Source organism: Diaphorina citri, unplaced genomic scaffold (assembly GCF_000475195.1).
Source record: "Diaphorina citri unplaced genomic scaffold, Diaci psyllid genome assembly version 1.1 scaffold875, whole genome shotgun sequence".
Taxonomy (NCBI): domain Eukaryota; kingdom Metazoa; phylum Arthropoda; class Insecta; order Hemiptera; family Psyllidae; genus Diaphorina; species Diaphorina citri.
This window is the reverse complement of record NW_007378307.1, coordinates 120,680-138,060: the sequence shown is the minus strand read 5'-3', so window position 1 is coordinate 138,060 and position 17,381 is coordinate 120,680. Positions and strand designations below refer to the sequence as shown.

Below are 17,381 nucleotides of genomic sequence, written 5' to 3'. Positions count from 1 at the left end.
TTTTTTTTTTTTTTTTTTTTTTTTTTTTTTTTTTTTTTTGAGAGAGAGAGAGAGAGGTTTGATAGAGGGAACTGTAACGAACCCGCGACCTAGCGATTACAAGGCAGACGCGCTACCAAGGTACCAAGCTGGCAACATAACTAAACTGGCTCTGTATACATGTAGACTGTATAACATGAGGTTTGTAGAGAGCAACATGCCAGATGCAGTCGAATTAGTGCGAAATTGACCAGGTCAGGGAAGAAGTTTGCTGAAGAACGTGAGGTTAAAGAGGAAAAAAAACTTACTTAGTTTCTGCCTCGTATTTGTAGCATTGGCTTAGGTACTTACGTAGGAGGTTTAAAAGGGGGGGGGGGAACTAAACATCTATGTACCTAGTATTACTTGTAACACTGCCTAGGTACTTATTTATGTAGGAGGTGTGATAAACAAAGTACCTAGAAAGTTTTTTTCTACTCTTGTGGTGAAGAAAATTCAATTGGACCATGATAGAACATACAATGTTGGGAAGTACCTACTTAGGTACCTACCTACACAAACAAAAAATAAAAGGTAGGATCTTTGAATCTCCAAATATTGGTCCCAAGGGCAAGGCAAACCTAGACTCCTAGACTACCTAGACCCTTGACAAATGGAGTGTGCCTGAAAGCATGTGATGTTTTCCAATCCACTATGAAGGCTTAGAGAAAGTTAATAAAAATTGTAAATCAAAAGGAAGTGAAAGAAAGGTAAAGGAAATTGGAGGGAAATTCTGGATATTTCTGGATTTTCCTTAGCTTTTTTGTCTCGGTCTGCCTAAGCCTAAGCATTGAGAATTTAATGCTTTACATGGAGATTTTTCTCCTTAGCTGAATTGAATACCTGTTTGCCACAGAATTGAGTTTCCATATACCTATTAAGACTTTTTTCTTGTTAGTTGAATAAATGTCTGCCTAAGCATTGAGAATTTCTTTACACTTTTTTTTTTTTTTTTTTTTCATCTTAGTTTGTCTGTAACTTAGGTGCCAATTTGTTTGTTACGTTGTAACACAACTCTTGAAAAGTAGGTCTTATTTTTATGATGCTTGGTAGTGAAATATTTGGGCAGAGTACATCCTTATGTTGGAAATGTTGGACATTGTATGACAATGTTTCCTAAAAGTGTTTGTGTTGGGACATGTTTTCTTGCAAACATTATCATCCCTTGGCAGCTTGAGTATGGTGTACTAACGCCAGGGTGCTTTCAGCAATCAAGAAATACCTAAAAATTCTACTGACAATTGACCAGATTTTTAAACACTCTGTTCAAATATTTCCCAGCGGATATTTCTAAAACAAAATGGGCTTTCTCAAATGTCTCATCTCATCCCTTCAGAAAAAGCTTGCCATATTTCATAAATCCTTCAGAAAATGATAGTAAATGACAGTCCATTCATCAGGTGTTCGTAGTAGGCGAAAAAAAATAATAAACAAAAAACACTTTGGAAATGGGGTTACTGATAAAAAGCGGATATTTCTAAAACAAAATGGGCTTTCTCAAATGTCTCATCTCATCCCTTCAGAAAAAGCTTGCCATATTTCATAAATCCTTCATAAAATGATAGTAAATGACAGTCCATTCATCAGGTGTTTGTAGTAGGCGAAAAAAATAATAAACAAAAAACACTTTGGAAATGGGGTTACTGATAAACACTTGTGACCAACTTCCTTATCAACAGATTGAAAATTAATCACACCAATAATTCCACTGATAACGATTGACGGTGGAGATTTTTAATTGTTAAAAAAATTCACACAATTTTTTCAAGTTGAAAATTAATTCATTTACCTTTTCCTTGGCCCTTCCAGCATGTTTCGACACAGATTTCGCGAGTAGGGAACCTTTACTTTCGGCCATTTTTTGATCACCAATACACAAAAACTGACTCATTTTTCGGTCGCGTAAACGCACATATCTAAATACATAGAGGAAAAAATAGAACTGACCCGCGACCGCGCGACAAATAAAAACAGCTGCTGTAGAGGCGGCAGATTTTGAAGAGGTGTTTGGTTTAAATTTACTTTCGGCCATTTTTTGATCACCAATACACAAAAACTGACTCATTTTTCGGTCGCGTAAACGCACATATCTAAATACATAGAGGAGAAAATAGAACTGACCCGCGACCGCGCGACTAATAAAAACAGCTGCTGTAGAGGCGGCAGATTTTGAAGAGGTGTTTGGTTTAAACCCAGAAATAAGGTGGGATTGAAAAGCAAGTGGGGTTTTAGCTCAGGTAAAACGTAGTCTCAGGTGAATTCTGCAGGTTTTCGATCACAACTTTACAGCTATTTGACTGGCGAAATCTGAAATGACTATTTTGTATTTTGCTGATAGGTACTAATGGTTTAAACCCAGAAATAAGGTGGGATTGAAAAGCAAGTGGGGTTTTAGCTCAGGTAAAACGTAGTCTCAGGTGAATTCTGCAGGTTTCCGATCACAACTTTACAGCTATTTGACTGGCGAAATCAGAAATGACTATTTTGTATTTTGCTGATACTGATAAAAAAAGTGAAAACGAAATGTTAGTTCTGAGAAAGAAATGTTTTTATTGCAGAGCGCAGCACCAGACGGAGGTAGGAAATTTAACACGCCCGCTGCTATGGACGGATAAAGGGATGGACACGGATGTTCGGTGCCTATCAGTACCGTCTGTCGACATAGGCACAAAAATGCAAAATAACATCTACACATAGTACATTAAATAAATAAAAATCTCACATAAAATACGTATAAAAATATCGAAAATAAATATAACGAAAATTGCGAAATTTTCAAAAAATGTGCAAAAAAATCCTCACAGAAAAATTCGAAAAATGTACAAAAAAACTCCATACAATGCACCAGACGGAGGTAGGAAATTTAACACGCCCGCTGCTATGGACGGATAAAGGGATGGACACGGATGTTCGGAAACTGGAAAAATTCCTAAAATTTGGTTGTGTCTTTTTTTTTCTTTTTCTTCAAACTCCATACATTATATCATTATAAAATGGGAAATATTTTGAAGAATGTGCAAAAACTATTTCAATCCCCCTTGTGACCCCTGAAGCAGAGGTAGAAGACATGTCAAATAGATTGTGCTGCGTCTAAAATTACATTAAAACACTAGCTCCTCAGTTCTCTCTCTTCCTAAATTACATCAGCTGCTTATCGTATGTAATTTTCTGTTCAGACTTGGCCTTAATGATAGACCAAGGAGTAGGACTAAATTAAATTCAACTACATCAACTGCTTATCGTATGTAATTTTCTGTTCAGACTTGGCCTTAATGATAGACCAAGGAGTAGGACTAAATTAAATTCAACAATTCTACTTTTTCTTTCAATTTGATACCAAGTGCAAAAATAAATTGGAATAAAAATCGTCCAAGTGTGTGGAGATAGGAGAAAGGTTTGACCTCAGATTTGGATTTTTCCCAACTTTTTACATAGAAATCGACCATTTATTTATAATTTTTACCCATTTGCAACTGCTCCATTCTACTTTTTCTTTCAATTTGATACCGAGTGCATAAATAAATTGGAATAAAAATCGTCCAAGTGTGTGGAGATAGGAGAAAGATAGGGCCTATGGAGGAATATTGTAGATAAGTCTTAGAATTAACTTGAACGTGAATAAGACTTATGTTATGTCAACATTGTCAACAGATGACGATTTATATCTGGCTTTCACCTATTCCTTCGCTCTTCGGTTTCAGGACGATCAGACCTTAACAGTTACAATTCCCTCTATCAAACCTCTAAACTCCAAAAGAAGGACAAGACAAAAAATAGTTGGTTATCTTTAATCCAGGTTCGTGAGAAAGAGGATATATAAAAAAAAAGAGAGAGAGAGAGAGAGAGAGAGAGAGAGAGAGAGAGAGAGAGAGAGAGAGAAAACGGGGTACCTATTTATCAACAATCAATATTAAATAGTGTTAAACGCGAAGTAAAGGTTATCTATCCAAGGTTTGATTTGTTTATCTTAATAATAAAAGTAGAAAAAAGAAGTCAGCCTAGTTAGCTTGGAGGATTAGAGCGTCTTGGGTCGCGGGTTCGATTCCCGCCCGGGATGGATTTTATCAAGAAATTTTTCTTTTTCTTCTACGACTTCTAGATACCGAGATAAATCAATTTAAAAAATACCGGTAAATCGTGAAGTTTGACGTCACAGCATACGCTCCCGTAGGCGATGACGTCACATCAAATGTCCTCGCAGGCAACGCATTAATGTGTTTGTGCGCAGTTCTTTCTGCTCCTCCGCTAGCGCGCTTGCATAGTGGCGCTACCTAACGGACGAAAAAAACAACTGCGTAAAGTCTGACGTCACACATATTTGAACTCTTTCATTAGAACGGAAAATAAAAAGGTCAAGGCGCTCGCCTGGTAAACAGGAGGGCGTGGGTTCAATCCCAGCCGAGGTATGGAATTTTATCCTCAATATAATTTGAGGCTGGAGTAAAGGGACTTATCAGTCCTATGCGAGCAGTATAAATAAGCACTATTATTATTATATAAGTAGCCTACTGCTGGAGTAAAGGGACTTTTCAGTCCTATGCGAGCAGTATAAATAAGCACTATTATTATTATTATTACAGGTAGAAAGCTAGAAACACAACCGTCACGTCACGTCACGTGAAGTGTCACGTGAAGTCATGGGGAGTCAGAAAGATGTAGTTCAAAGTATTCCCATAATATTGTAGGTAATCTCGTTCAGGACAGCCACACTACTATCACGTGATGGACGGATAAAGGGATGGACACGGATGTTCGGAAACTGGAAAAATTCTTAAAATTCGGTTGTGTCTTTTTTTTTCTTTTTCTTCTTCTTCTTCTTCTTCTTCTTCTTCTTCTTCTTCTTCTTCTTCTTACTTTCTAGGTTCTGATTTTTCTCAATAATTTAGGAGTTTAGGACATTATTTTTACATTTAAAATTTTGAGGACTAAAGTTTGAAGTGCACGAATTGTAGGTACCTAGATTCTTTCAATTCAATTCAATTATTTTTATTGTTTAAATACCATAGTATGTTAACAATGTTTATACATAATACAATTAGAAACACAAAATATATATATAGATATTAATATCTACCTACTTATATCTAATTACAGTAAAATATATGATGTATTGATGTGTACAGGGACAGCAAAATTCATCCATCTAGTCAATGTAGGTAAACATAGGTATTATAGTTGAGAGCAGTGTGGTTGAATAATAACTCTGTGTGAATGAATGAGCAGAATGTGAGTTGGATGAATGAGCAGAATGTGAGTTGGATGAATGAGCAGAATGTGAGTTGGGTGAATGAGCAGAATGTGAGTTGAATGAATGAGCGAAGAGGGAAGATGATCAGTCACGTTTATCCAAAAGTTATTGAATACATCTGCCACAGACTCAGGTTTCTGGATAAGTCTCCCCTCATGCTTCAACTTGAACTGAGAACTGAGTGGTAGAGGGTAGAGGAGGAGAGAGCTATCGATAGTGCTATCGATAGTTCTCCTCCTCTACCAAGGATTGTAGGTAAGACCTTATAAATGATACGAATTGTAAGCACACGAAGAGGGGAAAGAGATTGGACGAGGAAAGAAAGAGGATGAGAAGGAAAAAAAAGGAGAGGAAAGAAGGGTGGATGAAGTAGAAACAAAAAATTAAAAGGTGGAGAGGAACGAGGAAGAAGAAAAGGAATATGAATAGAAGAGAAGTAATGGAATGAAATTAAGAAGTGGAGAAGTAGGAAAAGAAAAAGCAAAAGTAAGTCGGAAGAAGAAATAGGAGGTGGGATGAGGGAAGGACAGTGTGGGTGGGAGGTGCAGACTAGCTAAGTGCATTGACTCGTTGACCACAATAATAGCTACTTACAATACATAGCTACCTCAAATTCTCAATATATTGAAGCAATGGAAACGACAGTAATTACTGACGTCACGACAACTTTGTGTACTAATACTGTCGAAAAAGTCGACGCAGTTCAAGAGGAAAAAAAAACTTACTTAGTTTCTACCTCGTATTTGTAGCATTGGCTTAGGTACTTACGTAGGAGGTTTAAAAAAGAGGAAAAAAAAACTTACTTAGTTTCTGCCTCGTATTTGTAGCATTGGCTTAGGTACTTACGTAGGAGGTTTAAAAGGGGGGGGGGGAACTAAACATCTATGTACCTAGTATTACTTGTAACACTGCCTAGGTACTTATTTATGTAGGAGGTGTGATAACTGATAAACAAAGTACCTAGAAAGTTTTTTTCTACTCTTGTGGTGAAGAAAATTCAAATGGACCATGATAGAACATACAATGTTGGGAAGTACCTACTTAGGTACCTACCTACACAAACAAAATAAAAGGTAGGATCTTTGAATCTCCAAATATTGGTCCCAAGGGCAAGGCAAACCTAGACCCTAGCCTTAGACTCCTAGACCCTTGACAAATGGAGTGTGCCTGAAAGCATGTGATGTTTTCCAATCCACTATGAAGGCTTAGAGAAAGTTGATAAAAATTGTAAATCAAAAGGAAAGTGAAAGAAAGGTAAAGGAAATTGGAGGGAAATGATTCAATATTTTCCCATCTAGATTTAACTAAGTTCTGGATATTTCTGGATTTTCCTTAGCTTTTTTGTCCCGGTCTGCCTAAGCCTAAAGCATTGAGAATTTAATGCTTTAACTTTAAGTACATGGAGATTTTTCTCCTTAGCTGAATTGAATACCTGTTAGCCATAGAATTGAGTTTCCATATACCAAATTACCAATTAAGTAAGACTTTTTTCTCGTTAGTTGAATAAATGTCTGCCTAAGCATTGAGAATTTCTTCACACTGGGATTTTATTGGCATGTAGCACCACTGACTTACTCCCACTCCCACTTGCTAAATATTTTTTCCAATGCTTCCAAATGTGTTTGCATCAATGGAATGATGTGATGTTTGCGTTCAAGTCTGGTGTGTTAAAAATTGCTATTTAGATATCTACTGAATAGGTAGGGGTACTTTTTCTGAACCAGCTGTAGGTTAATTTATTTTATTTATTATTAGTTTTATTTATTTTTTTAGCATTAATTAATAATTATTTTATTCCAACAAATCAGACCAATAGTCCAACAAGATAATGTTGCTATTGGTTTTAGGGCCCACACACATTAGAGGGCAAGAAGCACTCATCAATGATTTTTAAGATTTCTTAGTTGAAAATTTTAAAAAAGCTTGAAATAATTCAAGATGTCAATACCTAAGTAGAAGACATGTTCTATGTTTTTCGAGATTTTTTTTTTTTTTTTTTACAAAAAAAATATCGGATAGGGTTCAATTTTAACATTTTTCCCTCATCAAACATCTGTCAACTCAGTTTTAAATCTGCAAATGAAGCTTCTAATTATTCTTACCCAAAGTTGCTTTCTGATTAAGATAGGTATGTCTGAGCGACCTGTGCGAAGGAAAAAGTGATTATTCAAACAGCTTAAAATAGGACTGAAGAATCTGAAGATGTATTGCTTTTACCTTAGCTTACTAAATCGATAAAAAGCTTTGAATGTTTCCAATTTTTTAACCACATACGGAATTGGACCTAGATTTGTAGAAGCTTACCCATCCTTAAGGCTGTTTGTCCCTACACCTAAGCCTCAGGCTTGGCTTTTTGTGTATGAACTAGTGATCCTAGGTCTCCATGAGAGAAAAGTATTTTCAACTGTTTAAAAAATAAAATAAAAAAAAATCTCACATCAGCGCCGAATTCTGCGGCCGTCGCTTTGAAATCCTCGAACCGAGGAAGGCCGCACAGAGTTCTATAATCGTTATAGCCTCGGAGGCCGTAGTCTCGGCCACGGTGAACGTCCATGGCCGCCAAATCGTCCCCAAACAGAACAGACCCGTTGATCAGAGGTACGCGCGAATCGATGAAATGATCCAGGATCTGAAGTCAGAGATGAAGGTCAAAATTTTACATACAATATGTCAGAAAGATTATGTTTAATCAGGAGAACGACCCACTAAATTTCATTTTGATCCATTCCTGAAATCCTTATTTGAAAGAAATACTACTAATTTAGGACATTATTTTTACATTTAAAATTTTGAGGACTGAAGTTTGAAGTGCACGAATTGTAGGTAGATTCTTTCAATTCAATTCAATTATTTTTATTGTTTAAATACATAGTATGTTAACAATGTTTATACATAATACAATTAGAAACACAAAATATATATTAATATCTACCTACTTATATCTAATTACAGTTAAATATATGATGTATTGATGTGTACAGGGACAGTAAAATTCATCCATCTAGTCAATGTAGGTAAACATAGGTATTATAGTTCAGAGCAGTGTGGTTGAATAATAACTCTGTGTGAATGAATGAGCAGAATGTGAGTTGGATGAATGAGCAGAATGTGAGTTGGGTGAATGAGCAGAATGTGAGTTGGATGAATGAGCAGAATGTGAGTTGGGTGAATGAGCAGAATGTGAGTTGGATAAATGAGCAGAATGTGAGTTGGATGAATGAGCACAATGTGAGTTGGATGAATGAGCACAATGTGAGTTGGGGGAATGAGCAGAATGTGAGTTGAATGAATGAGCGAAGAGGGAAGATGATCAGTCACGTTTATCCAAAAGTTATTGAATACATCTGCCACTGGATAAGTCTCCCCTCATGCTTCAAGTTGAACTGAGAACTGAGTGGTAGAGGAGGAGAACTATCGATAGCACTATATCGATAGTGCTATCGAAGGATTGTTCTTGATAAAAGATTCAATTTGATGGGGACTGAACTTCCTAGTAGGTAAAATTATTGCTCTCAGAACTTTCAGGAACACAGCCCAGCAGTCCAGATCCGATGGTTTGTCTTATTTATCGCATTTTTCCAGTTTATCGAAGATCGTAATTTTATTTCTGGGATAAGGACGATAATTTTTCAAGAGGTCTTGAAACTGCTGAAATCCAAGGCCAACGATTGACACGATGTGGGCGGATTATTCCTGGAACAAAATAATAAAAAATGGGTAGCTGAATGTATAGGTCCGAGCCCGTTCTCACTTGTTGTGCGGGGAAAAAAATCGTGTCGTGTGAAGTGGGGACACTCCCATTTAAAATACATTGCCTACAGGACATTCGGAAGAAAAAATCGGATGAATCTTACGACAAGTGGGATCTCGAAAAATATATATTTTTCTAGGTATATACCTACCTAGGCTTTAAGGTACGTTGTAAAGAGATGAACAAAACTTACGTATTGTCAGGAGGAAGGAACGCATTACTTGGGACTGACTCTAAATGATTTGCTGTCATGCAAATTACATGGGATAGTTTGACGCTCCTTATGAAATCGAGTTGAGCTGGAAAGAGGTAAATTTGTATTTGGAGATTTTTAGTTCGAGACCAAATAATCATCACGTCATGAAATTTATTCACCCCAAAGTAAGACCTACTATCTTCAAATTGAAATGATGCCAAGAAAAACTAGAAAAAGTAAACCCTTTACCCTTAATAAATGGAGTAAGCGGAAAGGGGCAATTTTCCAGTTTATCGAAGATCGTAATTTTATTTCTGGGATAAGGACGATAATTTTTCAAGAGGTCTTGAAACTGCTGAAATCCAAGGCCAGCGATTGACACGATGTGGGCGGATTATTCCTGGAACAAAATAATAAAAAAATGGGTAGGTGAATGTATAGGTCCGAGCCCGTTCCCACTTGTCGTTCGGGGAAAAAAATCGTGTCGTGTGAACTGGGGCCACTCCCATTTAAAATACATTGCCTATAGGACATTCGGAAGAAAAAATCGGATGAATCTCACGACAAGTGGGATCTCGAAAAATATATATTTTTCTAGGTATATACCTACCTGGGCATTAAGGTACGTTGTAAAGAGATGAACAAAATTAACTTTGCGAAGTTCCATATGAATTGAGATGAAATAATTATTACAGTTCACAAGCCTTTTAGGTTACTCCATACGCAAAAAGCCGGAAGGAACGCATTACTTGGGACTGACTCTAAATGATTTGCTGTCATGCAAATTACATGGGATAGTTTGACGCTCCTTATGAAATCGAGTTGAGCTGGAAAGAGGTAAATTTGTATTTGGAGATTTTTAGTTCGAGACCAAATAATCATCACGTCATGAAATTTATTCACCCCAAAGTGAGACCTACCGTCTTCAAATTGAAATAATGCCAAGAAAAACTAGAAAAAGTAAACCCTTTACGGCCTTTACCCTTGATAAATGGAGTAAGCGGAAAGGGGCAATTTTAAGCTAATCCGATATCCAGTTTGTTTTTTTCAGGCCCACAATAGGTAGGTATGTATACCTATGCCATTTCCTCCCTTTTCAAGTTCCTCCGAATTTTATATTGGGATCAAACTCCCCAAGTTCAAATCACCCTACGAGATGGACTTGGGAGGTAACGAATTCACTCCTCTTGACCTTTTTCTACCCGAGTTCACTCCGGCTCGTGGAAGAGTTCACGAGTTCCCTCCCGACTTACCCGAACTGAATTAACCTAGGAGGCGGACTTACCCGAACTGAATTAACTTTGGAGGCGAACTTACCCGAACTGAAGGACCCGGGTCGAGAGCCCCACTCGTAAAAGTAGCCGTCTCCGACCTTGTAACGTTGGAAGGCCTCGCCTACAATACATCTCAGGGTAGAGGCCACACTGGTAGTGTCTTTGCCGGTCAGCTCAAGGACAATACCCAGGTAGTAGTCTATGTCGTCAGGGCTTTTGTAAGCGGTATACAGCTTCTGAGCGACCTGTGCGAAGGAAAAAGTGATTATTCAAACAGCTTAAAATAGGACTGAAGAATCTGAAGATGTATTGCTTTTACCTTACTTACTTACTTACTTATCCGGTTATACAGCTCCCTCCCGACTTACCCGAACTGAATTAACCTAGGAGGCGGACTTACCCGAACTGAATTAACTTTGGAGGCGAACTTACCCGAACTGAAGGACCCGGGTCGAGAGCCCCACTCGTAAAAGTAGCCGTCTCCGACCTTGTAACGTTGGAAGGCCTCGCCTACAATACATCTCAGGGTAGAGGCCACACTGGTAGTGTCTTTGCCGGTCAGCTCAAGGACAATACCCAGGTAGTAGTCTATGTCGTCAGGGCTTTTGTAAGCGGTATACAGCTTCTGAGCGACCTGTGCGAAGGAAAAAGTGATTATTCAAACAGCTTAAAATAGGACTGAAGAATCTGAAGATGTATTGCTTTTACCTTAGCTTACTAAATCGATAAAAAGCTTTGAATGTTTCCAATTTTTTAACCACATACGGAATTGGACCTAGATTTGTAGAAGCTTACCCATCCTTAAGGCTGTTTGTCCCTACACCTAAGCCTCAGGCTTGGCTTTTTGTGTATGAACTAGTGATCCTAGGTCTCCATGAGAGAAAAGTATTTTCAACTGTTTAAAAAATAAAATAAAAAAAAATCTCACATCAGCGCCGAATTCTGCGGCCGTCGCTTTGAAATCCTCGAACCGAGGAAGGCCGCACAGAGTTCTATAATCGTTATAGCCTCGGAGGCCGTAGTCTCGGCCACGGTGAACGTCCATGGCCGCCAAATCGTCCCCAAACAGAACAGACCCGTTGATCAGAGGTACGCGCGAATCGATGAAATGATCCAGGATCTGAAGTCAGAGATGAAGGTCAAAATTTTACATACAATATGTCAGAAAGATTATGTTTAATCAGGAGAACGACCCACTAAATTTCATTTTGATCCATTCCTGAAATCCTTATTTGAAAGAAATACTATTATGCAGTTTGGTCTGAAAGCTAAAGTTGGAGAAAGGGTAGGTACCTAATACCTATACCTACCCCTACTCTCAAAATGAAAACATTATGTCCAATAACTCCAATACGATACGAAATGGGCAGCTTCGTCGTTATCCGTTTGATTACATTTAACGAATATTGCCCCAGCGTCAACTCCCCGTCGTTTTACGATACGTCCAAGTGACTCATAAAGAATCATTGGAGGATCCAAAGATTCAAGAGGCAAGGTCCTCTTACCTCAGTTGAAAAGAAACGGCTCAGAGTTCGCTGCTTCGCGGTCAGAAGATCTTGGAGGACAGAGTCGAAAGTTTCGCCCTCTTGCAGGAAATCTCCAGGCCTTTGAAACGTGCTGGAGAACTTTATGGTCATCAAAGGAGAACTGGGAATGGGTCCAATGCTAGGAGAAATAGAGAGTGAAGAATTCAAGTGAATATAGGTACATCTTAAAGTGTATGTTGATGAACAAGTAGGTATTCTGTTCAAGTAAAAAAAAAAAAATATGTTAGTTATGTTAATGTGCTAGTTATCACAGTTGAAATAATTTCTTGAAGCCTTCATTCCCTTCAGGTTAAAATATTGATAATCATGTCTAATGGGTTATGGGTCTTACGTGATAGTATCGGGGGTAAAACTATGAAGCGTGCGAAATGCTGCCCCGGCAAAGTCAGCCAAGCTAGACGGATTGACTTTCGGGTCGTAACCAGAGGCGAAGCCAGAAGTGGCGGGTGTCAAATTGAGGGCCTTCACGGTATCCACCCCTAAAAAGGAAATAAATGATGAAGTAATGATTCAGTAAACTCAAAAGCTGTCAGAGATCACTCAAAAAGCAGCTTCTTTGGACCTCTTCAAGTCTTCAAAGGCTCAAATATAATCAGCACCCTTCTTCACTTACCAATAAAGAGCGGTAGCCACTCATTGTAAATAATGTGCTGAAAGACGCCAATCACAATTCGGCGGCTCTCCTGGAACAGAATCTCGTCATTGGCAACCCACGAGGGGTTTATGGCAACCAATTTGTCGGCAACAGCATTGTGAAACTTTACGAACACGGTTTCCATGGCCGCCAAATCCAAATGCTGATTCACCCGTGGATCACCTTGAATGAGAAGAAAAGTAAATCAAGGAATCACAACCGGCGTGTCCTCGGACATTCCCTCACACGCAATTCACATTATTATATTGCTTTACAGTGTAAGTCAAAGCTAGAAATTTTGGCATCGTAACAACAGGACTCTTCAAAGCAGCAGCCAACAAAGTCATGATTTCCAACATTCGTTAATACCGTTAACGGATAGGCACTAGAAGAAGAAGAAGAAGACCTAAGGCGGTAAATTCCCACCCTCTATGACCTATGACCCAAGATAGATTCATTATGTTAAGAAAGAAAGTCAACTGAAAATTCACGCCCAGTTTACCTCCTCCGTAACAGTTTTTCCTGGCAAATGGACAGCTGCTGATATTTTTCGTAATCAAATACTGGTTGTTGTTTGCTCCATCAGTCACCGTAAGAAGTTTGCCACTCTCTCCCGTCCTCAAACTTGCCTGTTCCTCTGCGGAACTGCCATAGAGAAACGAGGCGTCAATATAATGAGTTGTGAAAGATTTCTGAAACAGTAGAAATAAAGGATTTTCTCACTCATTATTTTCCGCTTTGGAAATTTTACCACTTCTATCTTACCTTACACCGGGTTCTGACAGGCCGCGTGGTCCCAGAGCCTCCAGAAAACAGGTTTTTCCACTCCCCCTATATACTGTGCGATTTCCATCCAGTCTTGATTTCTATGGAGGGTTGCTTCCATCTGGATTGACTAAATTTCAATCTTATCATAATTATATCTTGTCCTTGACTATGATATTAAGAGATGAGGGGGAAAAAAAACTCGGATGGGACACAAGAAACACTCACCGGCAGAATAGGACTGGATGGCAGAGAAGAACAGTTGGTGCCCAAACTCTGATGGTACTCTTGGCATTTGCGTCCAAAGGTTGAAAAGAAAACGTCGTCGGCAGGTATTGAAATCGGTCGACAAACTCCCGACGTTGAAACGACTTGATCCCCCGTGGCCGAGCAGCAAGATGATCCTAGTAGAAACAAAATGAAATACAAGGTGAAACCGTATAGCTCCGTAGAGGCCATACTTCTATATCTTAATGGAGGACTCAGTAACTTTGCGAAGTTCCATATGAATTGAGATGAAATAATTATTACAGTTCACAAGCCTTTTAGGTTACTCCATACGCAAAAAGCCCACACTCTGAGCCTTATGTGTAGGGACAAACAGCCCTAAAAGTTAAGTTAAGCTTATACGAATCTACAAAGTATAGTACTAGTACCTACCTGGAATTACGAATGTATCAAGTGTGTCGGGAGGCACGCGACCGTCATGAGTTCGAAGGACCGCCCGGCCTATATTAACACGAAACAGAGTTTCATAGTTTATTTACCTTGGGCTTGAGGGTTGAGTAGAACGTCATGAGAGATCAGCTGTGCGAACACCATGAACATACGGGTACGTTTATCTTGCAGACTGAAATTGGATCGCAGGAAAGTCGAAGTCACAAGTCGCGCACTAGGAAGAGGGCTGCCGTCCACCACTGAGACACGGTGATTGTTATCGGCTGAAAAATAAGGGGAAATTTGTCCATTGGCTGGTGAAAAGAAGTCGACATGAGAGATCAGCTGTGCGAACACCATGAACATACGGGTACGTTTATCTTGCAGACTGAAATTGGATCGCAGGAAAGTCGAAGTCACGAGTCGCGCACTAGGAAGAGGGCTGCCGTCCACCACTGAGACACGGTGATTGTTATCGGCTAAAAAATAAGGGGAAATTTGTTCATTGGCTGGTGAAAAGAAGTCGAAAAATGCGGAATTGGTTCACCTGATCATCTTGGGATCTGTTCAAGGCAGCGTAGAGCGTAGTCATACACAAAAAGCGCACCTGAGGCTTAGAATGGTTACGAATCTACGAAGGCGATTATTGCCAACTGTGTTCTTGTGATTATTGCCAACTATGTTATTGGTTTCAACTTTCAACTCAAGATGACTTACTGTCACTGTAGATCGGTTTCAACAGACGCACATACGGCGTATTTGCGGCGCCCCACCAAGGCTTTTCCGGATTGTTGCACGTCCCATCGGCGGTCCTATACTTGGCGGTGGCGTTACACTGTTGCGTCGTGAAACATTGGTCGGCTACATTCTGCTCATCCGTGGACAAGGAAAATGGGGCGCTGCTCCTCAGACATTTCTGAGGAAGAAAAAGAGAATATTGGATAATTCTTTGCCTTGTTCACAGGATTTGAACTCGACGTTATGCGTGGATAGTGATCCTCCTATGGAAGCGTCCATGAGCATTTCGGTGCGTCTGATCAGTCTGATCCATATCTTATGGCTTGATCCATAAAGTGATGACGATGACCTATCGACCTATCAATTGGCTAATTGGCTTAGCAATAGACAGTTATGACTAGATCGTTCACTATAAGCCTCCACGGAAGCCGATGGCGATGTCAGCCTCTGTGTTACACACAAAGAAACTTTTTTAGCCTTGCGGCTCGTAATTTGTAATAGCTTACAAAGTAAGATCGCACTAACTTCAATCCCTGGTCACCAAAAGGAGACTTATTCCATCTGATGATCATCGGAATCAAAGATGAAGCACTTCATTGACTTACCAGCGGTACAACTTGTACGAGGATTACCAGTAGAAAGCCGAGACTATTTCCCGACAGTACCCTTGCGAAAACCATTGTGGGGGAAATACAGAGCTTACAACCCGACAGAACAAGCTTTCAGCTTGCACCCCGAAGAGGGGCCACTGGGCCAGCAAACAAAAAATCTATTTTTCAGATAGAATCTATCAATAGTAGGTTAGTAGGTAATAACTGGGGGGGGGACTTCAGCTTAGAAAAGCTATGTATCTTGAAAACTCTTTCGAAGGTTGTGAGGTTATGACTGTTCTAGGCTCAGGCGGGAAGGTTTTTAGGGGGGGGGGGGGGGGACTTCCAGCTTAGAAAAGCTATGTATCTTGAAAACTCTTTCGAAGGTTGTGAGGTTATGACTGTTCTAGGCTCAGGCGGGAAGGTTTTTATGGACTCGAAAATTCACTTCTGCAGTAATTCCGATCGATAACGTAATGACGTCAACAGAAACCTCTGGTATTGATTCCGATTCCATTTTCCAGTTAAATCAAAGTAATTAATATTTTATTTGATTAGGTGGTTGGTGGCTTGGTTGTTGTTTTCTTTTTTCTTTTATGATTTTTTATTCAGATTGTTGGGAAAATGATTGTTAAATGTTACGACAGCTACCTACCTCAGTACTTACTAGCCTATTACCTATTCACCTATGTACAATTGTACATACATATCTACCCCCATGCTGCCTGTAGGTAGGTATTATTTTCCCTATTTAATTTATTATTTTTTCCAGTTTTTATTTTTCAAATTCCCATAGGTTAGGTACTGTGTTAATTCAGGTGAATTGTTTCTAGATACCAATTTTCATTTTGATTTTGTCTTTTTTGTGATATCATTAAAAAAAACCTATATGATTGCTTTGTGCACCATCACCAATGATATGTAGGTACCTAGCCATCTAGGTAGGTAAAACCTACTCGTAAAAATATCTAGGTGCGATAGGCACTCCAGAAATGCAGAGTTCAATGCTCGGCAGAGCGAAGTTTTTTCTGGCCCTCTGCTTTAGGAAGCACTCTCATCAAAAACATTTGGGAGCCAACGTGTTAAGCAATAAAAATTTTATATTTGTAACGCACTCTAGCGGATTTCATTGAAACCATAATAGAATGTGCTTCACTTTTTCACGATGAGAACAAGAAGTCCACAGATTTTCAACCTCCTTGTGAGAAAACCGGTAAACGCGCGAATAATGCGAATATTTAAAAAAATTGAAACATTCGAGAAAATCAGGATCCAACCCTGACTGATTTTCTTAAATTTTGTGATTTTGAAAGTGGAGTGGAGTTTACTGATTTGATTCAAGATGTAGGTATGATTTATTTATGTAAATAAATGAAAAGTATTCTTATTTTAATTTGAGTAAGTAATGTAAGTAGGTTCTAAGCAGTTTTAAGACAGTTCAAGTGACAAAATGAGTTTCCTATCAATTTTAGACCTCATTCAGTCAATTAGTGGATCAATCAGTGAACTATAAAGCCAAACAAAAATCTAATGAACAAATTTCCTTTTATCTGTTGAAGATTTCTGTCTAATTGTATCAGAAAGTTTCAAGAAAGGTGCTAAATTGCTGAACTTATCCATTCTGGGTATTTGTTTGTTCTAGAACATGACTAGGTATTTGTTCAGTTCAGTGTTTAACCACAGCCAACAAACTCAATCCATAAGTCCTTAGTCCATCTGGGACCAACAACCTTTTCTCCATCTTGAGCCAGCAACCTCAGCTGAGCCAATAATCTCCACAGTTGATCTGGAGCCAGCAATTTCTTCTTGATCTGGGGCCAACAATCTCTTCTTCATCTTGAGCTAGCAACCTCAGTTCTTCCTGAGCCATTAATCTCCACAATTGATCTGGAACCAACAATTTCTTCTTGATCTGGGGCCAACAATGTCTTCATATTGAGCCAGCAACCTCAGTTCTTCCTGA

At 39.0% G+C, this 17,381-nt stretch overlaps 2 protein-coding genes and 1 long non-coding RNA gene across 4 annotated transcripts in view; all 3 read right to left on the bottom strand.

Annotated features, from left to right (window-relative positions):
• LOC103512708 (amphiphysin-like) overlaps positions 1-2,328 on the bottom strand; it is a 43,000-nt gene extending 40,672 nt beyond the window's left edge. The window contains exons 1-2 of one of the 2 annotated variants that reach the window (XM_026826109.1): positions 2,113-2,328; positions 1,808-1,938 (exon numbers count right to left, since the gene is read on the bottom strand). In XM_026826109.1, coding sequence (XP_026681910.1) covers positions 1,808-1,909 — 102 coding nt within the window. In that variant the 5' untranslated portion in view covers positions 1,910-1,938; positions 2,113-2,328. Of the gene's footprint in view, positions 1-1,807; positions 2,023-2,112 lie in introns of those variants that run through there. The other variant, XM_008477486.3, reaches the window with a different exon arrangement.
• A 6,445-nt stretch (positions 2,329-8,773) lies between these two features.
• Positions 8,774-9,326, bottom strand: LOC113468862. Its single transcript, XR_003392461.1, has 2 exons — positions 9,211-9,326; positions 8,774-8,959 (listed from the first exon to the last, which is right to left on the bottom strand). It is a non-coding gene; the product is annotated as an uncharacterized LOC113468862 (long non-coding RNA).
• Positions 9,327-9,909: 583 nt separating this feature from the next.
• Positions 9,910-15,602, bottom strand: LOC103512707 (chorion peroxidase-like). Its single transcript, XM_026826105.1, has 11 exons — positions 15,434-15,602; positions 14,808-15,006; positions 14,201-14,569; positions 13,662-13,837; positions 13,171-13,360; positions 12,648-12,851; positions 12,366-12,513; positions 11,993-12,152; positions 11,416-11,607; positions 10,920-11,121; positions 9,910-10,040 (listed from the first exon to the last, which is right to left on the bottom strand). Exons 1-11 carry the CDS (start codon positions 15,506-15,508, stop codon positions 9,910-9,912), a joined length of 2,046 nt encoding a protein of 681 aa, XP_026681906.1. The 5' UTR covers positions 15,509-15,602.
• Between the last annotated feature and the right edge of the window lie 1,779 nt (positions 15,603-17,381).

Bases quoted from the DNA above. Each gene is read 5' to 3' on its own strand.
- LOC103512707 (XM_026826105.1), bottom strand. From the start codon at position 15,508: ATGGTTTTCGCAAGGGTACTGTCGGGAAATAGTCTCGGCTTTCTACTG. The intron at 12,852-13,170 runs GTAAACTGGGCG...TTCTCATTCAAG, and splicing joins GAAAAACTGTTACGGAGGAG to GTGATCCACGGGTGAATCAG. The intron at 11,608-11,992 runs GTAAGAGGACCT...CTCTGACTTCAG, and splicing joins GCCGTTTCTTTTCAACTGAG to ATCCTGGATCATTTCATCGA.